Source organism: Atta colombica, unplaced genomic scaffold (assembly GCF_001594045.1).
Source record: "Atta colombica isolate Treedump-2 unplaced genomic scaffold, Acol1.0 scaffold257, whole genome shotgun sequence".
In the NCBI taxonomy this organism is placed as follows: domain Eukaryota; kingdom Metazoa; phylum Arthropoda; class Insecta; order Hymenoptera; family Formicidae; genus Atta; species Atta colombica.
Window position 1 is genome coordinate 773009 of NW_017259356.1, and position 9256 is coordinate 782264.

The 9256-nt window shown below is 39.3% G+C and overlaps 1 protein-coding gene across 12 annotated transcripts in view; it reads left to right on the plus strand.

Moving 5' to 3' along the window:
- The window catches only part of LOC108689105 (CUGBP Elav-like family member 4), a 672688-nt gene that overhangs the window by 598200 nt on the left and 65232 nt on the right, over positions 1–9256 (plus strand). For 9 of the 12 annotated variants that reach the window (XM_018195731.1, XM_018195734.1, XM_018195733.1 and 6 more), the window contains one exon: positions 1465–1590. The exons of 2 other annotated variants lie outside the window; for them this stretch is intronic. In XM_018195731.1, coding sequence (XP_018051220.1) covers positions 1465–1590 — 126 coding nt within the window. The remainder of the gene's footprint in view (positions 1–1464; positions 1591–9256) is intronic. One more of the 12 variants, XM_018195742.1, reaches the window with a different exon arrangement.

Sequence of the window (9256 nt, forward strand, 5' to 3'; positions counted from 1 at the left end):
TTGTCTCGTTCGTTGTCAATGTGTTTTTTATCACCTCTGTACATATTTTCTGATTATGATATAATATATGTGAGCTACATTTATCTTATTGTATTATCTAGATTTGACATTTCTATATATAACAATATAACATCCCTATTTCTCAACAGTCGATTGAACCATTCTCCCACCTGCCGCATTCCATTCCCAGTTCAATTGGAACTATTTCCTGTGTTATCCTACTAATTGTGAATCTCGCACAGACATAATCGTATTTTACTATTTGATATTACGAGGATACACACACATAACGAATACATACATTAATACACATTCAGTGCAGATATTTCTAAACAAACTATCGCTAATTTATCAAAATTTGATTTGTAACTGCTACAATAATTTTAGGATAAATCTAACTTACAAAGTCGAAAATACTTTTAAAAGGGAAATTGATCAAAATCTTTTGCCGAACAATTTTAAGTACGCTGCATCCACTTTAAAAATGAGCTAAACGGAAATCAAAATGATTTTTATATTGAAATGATAATCTTGAAAAATTCCCAATCGGATTCGAATATCATCAGATAAAATCATATTCTTTTCATTTAACATGAAAACATCTCATATAACCCATTCTTCCTCATTCAACTTTTCGCGCACAACTTAGAAATAGCTGCAGAATATAATAAGTATTCATTGTTAAACTTTGTGTAACGGTGATTCATCTCGAGAGTACATTATGTTTTCTGTCTGCTAAACAGCTAAACAGTAGTTTAGCGGAATTGCTTCTACAGTTGTAAAAAAAAAACTCGACACGGATCACCGTCGGGAGTGTCAGCTATAATTGGATCGCTTAACATCCTACCTGGTTTTATCGCGATTCCGTTTGTCATTCGTTTTCGATTTTTGATATACTCATAATACCAAATATAGATCAACATTGATTTTGAATTATTTCCCTTGTCTTTGTTATATTACGATTTCCGTTCCCATTAAAGTACCGTTTTCCACTGTTACAACACTGTATGTTACATTGTTATCGGTTATGATAATTGTTCCCGTGGTTGTTCTCGATTTACTATTGTCGCACAGAAGACACACATAAAACCCATAACCCATACACGTACACTTGCGCGATTTCCAGTGCTATTAGATGTACACGTTGACGTAATAACGAGTGTAATCGTGCGCGTTTAAGGTACCGTACGTGTGCACATCAGATATGTTACGTTTTTATATGTATATATATATATATATATATATATATATACATATATTATATATCTATATATCCCTATCTCCCTCCCTTTAGGATGGTGGATGCTGGTGTAACCGTGTAACTTTGTCGTTCTCGGTGTTAGCCGCAAGATCTTCTCTTTAACGCCTATATAACGCTTAGCTCACACACAGAACTGACTAACGTTGTTCTTTCTTTTTTTCTCTGTTCCCTCTATTTCGCAACGTGCCGTCACCGACTCGCAGACAGAAAGCTGTTCGTTGGTATGTTAAGCAAGCAACAAACTGAAGACGATGTGCGACAGCTGTTTACTACCTTCGGTTCAATAGAGGAGTGCACCATCCTCCGTGGACCCGACGGAAGCAGTAGAGGTGAGTGCTCATTGTCAGCTGTTTACATAATATATTTGGTAACTGTTGCATGATTAGTAATCGTGTATACAAACAAGTGTATACAATCAATTTTCTCAACCTATCTCCGAAATAAATATTTCCTCGAAAAAATTACGATTTAAGTATCACCCGCTTATTTCAATTTTGTATTCGACATGAAAAATTCGTAAAAACATACGTGAAAATCGCAGATATTGTGACAACGATTCACTATCATAAAAAGTTCAAAGATCGCCGATAAAGGAATTTAAAAATAGCTTCAGTGCTTCAGTCCCTGAGGGATTAAGCACGAAAACTGTATTCTCTCTAGAACTAAGTGTACCGTAACGTGGTGCGCGTATATTTTTATGTCGTGGGATAAAAGCATAGGCACATTGTCCATAAAAATACGGGTATCTGTGCAATTTTTAGCCGCAGGGCGGGATATTCGCGTCCCTCTTTACTGCATGATCGTTTTACGTCTTCGCCGCGCATTATCTCTTTCATTCCATTCATACAGTTTTAATCTTTAAAAAATCAGCGAACATTACTATTTGTGAAGCAAAAGCTTATGTAATTTCAATGCTATTGTTTCATCTTGTTAGCGTGTAAAAGCAATTAATTTCATGATATATAGAATGCAATAAATGCTCATTGTATTTCAGTTTCTATTAATAATTGCAACTAAAAATTTACAGATTTATTAAAATAAAGTTTAATTTGAATTAAAAAATTGAGTTTTTGTAATTTTAAAGACCTCTCATACATTTTTTATCATAAAAGAAAAGTGACATTTTGTTAAAGAAAAATTTGTTTTAAAATGATCGAGAAATAAAAAAGAGGTAGTGTGATAACCTTAGACACTTTGTACATCATCATTTGAGAGAGCCATGAAGCTCATAATCCGCGGCGCCTTTAGGCATTTTCATCGAACGATGAAGCGACAAAGAGACTCTCCGGGGTACTTGCTTTTCAGAGGGGATGAGGACGAACGGACTCCGCGAAATTAATCACGAGATGAGGCAGCAAAAGGGAAGGAGGGCGACTCAAAGGAAAGAAGGCAATTGCCTCGACCAAGTATTACGAGAAGGAAAAAAGAGATAGAGACTCACCGCCCGACGATGATGCACGACTAAGCCCAGGCGGAAGGATATAATCGCGACGGCATTTGAATATTTGCTCGCGCTGTAAACAGCGCGAAAGGATAGATAAGGCGGCAAGGGGATGGATGTAATTCGGGCGGGGATAACTGACGGAATGGCGGACGAAAAGTGAGCGCGGAGCTGCAGTCGGACGAAGCGGCGAGAGCAATAATTTCCGCTGGACGAGGCGGCGAAATTTAAATATTTTCATTCAAGAGTGAAGACCTCGCGATGCGTCTTCACTCGGAAGGTAACTAGAGGAGGGGAGGAGGGTAGCAACGAGCTACAGAGGTGATCGAAGAAAATGGTAAAGCAAGGCGGACCGGCGAAAAGGAAAAGAGAAGAAAGGGGGAGGGAGAAGAGTGAGAGCGAAGAAGAGATAGGGTAAACCGAGGGCCGGGAGAAATAAGGAAACGGGTAGGAAGAGCGCGGGTAGGCAGGCGCGAATGTAATTAAATTCCACTTTGAAGTGAAACTCACTTTCAGCAGTTAATAAGATTTTGATTCGCAGTCGGTGACGTAACGCAGCGCGCCCATCGTCTTTGGCAGGTAGGCGCTGCTCGCTCGCGACGATGAAGGAAGCACGGGACACACCAAGAAGGAGAAGTAACGGAAGTAGTATGCAAGAGAAGGAGCTTTACAATGTGCGAAGTCTGTGCTTCTTCGCTTCGAGCAAAGACCAAGCCCACCGCCCGGCCTCTCTCGTCCTACGGTTCCACCGTTGCGTCAGAGCTCCGGTTCTTTGTCGAAAGCCAGAACGATGTTGCGCCAGCTCTCCGAGCTCTTTAATTAAAATTACGCGAACGCGCACACCACGACGACAGTTTCCAACCGGTAGTCGGTTTATCACGTAGAATGCATTCGCAATTGCTCGCCGAGAATCTCAGGTATGTCGCCCCGACAATTACAATACCTTTGACGAAATGAAGCACGCAAGGTCTGAACGCAATCTCAAGCTTAATCTCTGCACTTCGCAAAGTTGACCTTCCGCATTAGGCAGGGTCGATCAAGGCGACGTTAACCACATCTCGGTCGCATCCATTTCTCCGAATCTCCCGAAACGAGTTCTAATTCTACGAGTTCCTATTCTCAGCTAGCGCTTAGAGGGCGAATCTTCCAGAGATAATTCCACCGCAATTCCAACCGCGACATTCGTCCTTGGACACTGTCAGAACGAAGTTACTCAGCGGGGATAGATGTGCTTGCCGTGGGGAAGGGCCTGATCACTTATTCCGCGCAACTCCGCGGCATATCCCACGCCCCGATCTCGTCCCGGTAGAAACTTTCCCAACACGCTTCATCACCGCTCGCCGAGCCTCGGTCGAGTTTCATAACTAGCTAATCCGACCCGTAATAGAGAGATCAAGCAGAGCTCCAACGAGCGCGGCCATGTGTGTGTGTGTGTGCGTGCGTGTGCATGTATGTATGTATGTGTGTGTGTGTGTGTGTGTGTGTGTGTGTGTGTGTGTGTGTGTGTGTGTGTGTGTGTGTGTAAATACAGACACACATACATACACATAACATATATATCGCTATACTGGCCTATGTGACACCAAAATTACAACGGAGAAGATATCGTTTCGGTAACTCTTATTCTGGCATCATCCGTCAGTAAAGCACGGGGATCAGTTACACGTCGGGAATGTAAATGCACACGACCGGAATATCCTGTTATATACTTAACTCGCACAATTTCCGTCAGCTGGTGACCTTCCAATGAGTAACGACGATCGAAAGTTATCAGCGATATCCACCGTTGCTCTTTGCTTCCATTCGCTATTCTTTCAACTTAACTTTTCTTATCGGATAATGTTACCTATCTCGAAAGGTGATGGAAGATTTGTCGATAACGAGGAGTCTAAAAAAAGAAGATCTTTGAGTTCTTAGGGAGATATGATCGTCATCATTCCCCGTTGTTGTCGTCGTCTTCGCCGTTGCTGTCATCGTCGTCGAAACGACGCACTGCGTTATCCCTCCTCCGCAGCTTTTCCTCAAGCCATCCCGTCATCTCCCAGGAGGAAGAGGGGAACGACGATGGAGCTCTTCGTCCAATTATTTTTCCCTCGCTTCGAAACATTTCAACGCCACTTCAACGAACGAACTCGTTCTATTCTCGTTGCCGCGCAACCCTCTCCGCCACCCTACGGAAGAACAGAACCGCGTCACTTCTTCCCCGGTTCGCTCCGATTCTCTGTCGGAGTTACATCCCCTTCTAGCTGTGCGTACGCGATCCCAACTGGGCCCACCCCTTAACGCGAAGTCCGCATTATTTCAATTGCGCGAACAGCAATAATTCACTAAGAAGATTATAAAATGTTTATGAATAATGGAACAAAGTATATATATATATATATATATATACTGAGGGAAGTTCTTCTATCACGAAACGCAGGAAGGTACACTTGTCGAGGTAACACCACGCTATATTACAGTAAAACGAAGGCACCTTCTGTGGTAGCAATCGAATCATGTGCGTCACGATTGCGCAACCGTGTGCCGTAAGCGCGATACGATTATTCAAACCGGGGAAACAATTCCGTGCATTAAGTCGTAATAACATTGCGCGCCGGTATTCCCGATCCTCTTTTGTCGCCAAGACTCGCAAAACGCGGTATTTGGTACTCACAGCCCCAGCCGCCGCACTAACTATCGGGTGGCATTATGTAACATTTAACCACCCCCTCTCCTCCCCCCCCTTCCCCCACCGAGCACGAGAGAAGTACAATAGATCATGAGTTCGCGAGTTACTGCGCGAACAATGCAATTACGAGAAACATTATATCGTTCGCTTCAAGATCTCACTTTAAGGGATGCGGCGGATGCTAATTTACTCGGTTTTAACATAACGTCTATCGCTTTATGCAGACTTAAAGCTTCTGATGTGTCGCTATAAACATATTACGATTAGTAATCTTGTAAGAATTAAAATGAAAATTTTAATTGAGAGAACCAACTAAAAGCAAATGATATTTCTGCAATTCGCGAATTGCTGAGTGTTCTATGTCAATATGTTCTTGCAGTCGATCCGTTAATAATGTATGCGTTTCATGGACTACAAACGAATGTTTAGGGATTAAACACGAGCGACGTGCAATCGGCTGTTTTCTCAGCACATTTGTGTCAGTACGATTTATCGTCGTGGTAATAGTTAGCGCCCTTTAAATCGTCGCTCCAATTCGCCGATTATAGCACCACGTGGATGGGTAGGCACTCGCATTTATTCGCGCGAAATCATTTCCGATCATTTTCGATGGAGCTTTCGTTTTTGACTGCGCGATGTAAAGAGATTGCGACGGCCGCGTTAACGATATTGCTGACGGGAAATATGACGAATCAATAATTTCCTCAGCCTAGCATTTTATGATGGGGCATTAAACGAGCGATGGTTATCGACGATTAATCGTTCGGCTGTCACTTGCACCGGCGCGTCCACGCGCGGTATGTATCGTGCCTTAATACGCGCGGACAATTTGCATTCTTTATCTTCGACACGCACATGGAACGTATGCCTCCATTATTGCACAAGCACGGGATATATTACTGTCATGAGGATTATAGGCAAAAATATTCTGCGCTTTACGGGTACACTCTCATTATCGCGAGGCTATAAACTTGTCCGTCCTCATTATCCGTGCAGTTATCAAGCTGTAATTCCATTAATGATTCTACTTATTACGACGCGATGAAAATTGTAGAATATAAACGTAGCGTTTCCATGCCATGCTTCCAAGGCGCAATATACAAAACGAATATTAAGTGTGGTGTAAAAAAAAATAATCGGAATCGTGATAGAATTGCATATTACAATGATCGATCATCATTTAAAGTGGTGCAAATTGTAGAATATAAACGTAGCGTTTCTGCGCCAAGGTACACACTGTTAACTTCATAATAAATTATACTCAATTTAAATTTTTAATCATTTCTTATTTCTATAAGTCGTTCTATAAGTCGTCGCAATTTCGTATTTCTATAAGTCGTTAATTTAATTAAAACAACGGAGCTAAATAATTTTATTACAATTTTGAGAAAGTGTATTTAACTCAAATTTAATTTTTTATTTATTAAGTGCACACGTTAATTGTGAATACACGTTATTTACTTTGAAATTATCACAGAAATGAATGATTTACATCTTGACGTACGTGGAAGTTGAAACAACAAAATCTTGTATAACTTAAGAGATTGGATTGTCATTACTTCTTCGATATCCAACAGTAAATCTCGTAAATCTCTAAATCTCGAAGAGTGGAATCTCATTCGAAGAGACTGAAAATTTATCCTGTCCACTCCTGTTCAAGATTTTTACTCTTTTTAGAGTGAGATTTACTCTTTTGAAATGAGATTCACTCCAAAGGAGTGAAATCTCAATTTCTTTTTTGGAATGTAATATCATGGTAGATTGAACCTTACTCCAAAAAAGGAATTGACATTTCATTCCTTCGGAATCTCATTCCAAAAGAATAAATCTCTCTTGAACAAGAGTGGCCGTATTTTCACTCTTTTTTCAAGACAGATTAAATTTTCAGTCTCTTCGAGTGAAATTTTACTCCCCGAGATTTAGAGAATATACAAAACGAATATTAAGTACACTGTAAAAAAATGATTGAAATCGTATATCGGTAGAATCGCATATTACATCGAGATGACCGGTCATCATTTATAGTAGTAAAACTACCATCTTGATGTAAGCACCGCTACCACCTTCTGGCGCCACTCTACCCGTGAAAGAGGGTACTCTCGGGTGGAAGCTCTCAATATGTCCGACCTAATCCTCTCCCAGAGGACTCGGCGTCCCCTCTCGCGCTTTACTTTGCAATACGTACAAACATTTCGAGCCCAGCTGCGCCACGGGATTTAGGAGCTGAGCGATTAATAAATGCTCCGTACGACGAGCTGGCACCAGGACTCTCCGACAGCCACTCGACGAGGAGGCTGCCCGTGATTTACCGTCCGGACTCGCGTGTCTGCATCCAAGCCCCTGCCGCTTCGTCTGGATTTTCGGTGATTTCGCGGCATCGTTATGATTTAGTGCTACGCTCCGTTTGAAACATCGACGACGATCGATCTTGTTCCTTCAACGTTCAAAACTTGGACTAGCGTAAGACGAAGTCGAAGTGACTGACGAATCAGTCGTAGTAGAGAAGCTGATACCTTCGCACTCTCTGTTTAAGAAATACATCCCTTTCGCATTATTCTAATAAATATATATTTAATGCTCAATTTGTCATCATTTATTGTAAAAAAATTATATGTAAAATTACAATGATTGTAATAGATAATTTTTTGATCTTAAAGATGTATATCTATATATATATAAAACCACAACTTACAAATAAAATTATTCTTCTTTACAGTAATTAAACATTCGCAAAAGTAAATTTACCAATGAATTACGTAAAATGTTTTTAAGTTATGTTATTGATAACAAACCTAAAAATATAAATATAATATTGTAGAATCCTATTACATTAGATTACGAAAAAAAAATATTACACAAATTTGTATATTTATACAGAAACTATAAAATTTATTGTCTAATATAAAGATATATTTACACAATTAGAGATAAAAGTATTCATTTCTGTAAAACAATTTTGTATATTTCCATCTCGATTTCCATCATGAATTATGTAATTTTTACACACATTTATATAATTTTACATACTTTTTTTACAATATACTAGTACAAATTAGTACACCAACAGCATTAAATTTTTATTAGTAAATGCGAATTTGATTTATGACGATGAAGGTCCAGCTTAACATTGCTGTGACAGCACGGAAATAACTACACAGTAATATTATCGACATTGTGATAGAAGGAAACAGCGTCAGTATGTACATTATTCGCAAAAAGACCTGCTTTACAAAACTACTTGCAACTGATTATATGATTATATGATTACAAGTATGATCGTACTTGATGTCACTCGATGATCACGTAGCATGAGAGTGATCAGGCTAGTAATGGATTATTAAACTTTCCACGTTACTTTACGACATAGTTCTGCAATACCTCACAACCTATAAAGCTACGAAAACGTCGTTTTCCTTTTAACGATCTTCTGAAATCTGAACCAGTATATAATACGGCTAGTTATTAATAATACTATTACTAGTTTTGAGAGACTTAACACTGTCCTTGCTATTCATTACAATCACGTCGTAATATTTTCGCCATCTCACATTCAATTCATGAATTTTAATTATTATAGCTTGCCCATTAAATTTCTGTTTATCATAAATTTTTATGTTGATGAATTATTACGCTCTGATCATTCAGCGTTCTTTATGTCAACCATGAAATTATAAAGAATTATTATTGAATGTAAGTAGAATTTCACAAACATTGCTGAGATCAGATTCGAACGTGTCGAATAGCTTTTACGATCAATATGTGCAACATCGTAAATCTGATGAAAATCCCATAAACATTCGGTAGTAACTTGCGCAATATTATTTCGTGGTACGGATATAATATTACTCGATATATATATATATATATATATATTTATTAAGTA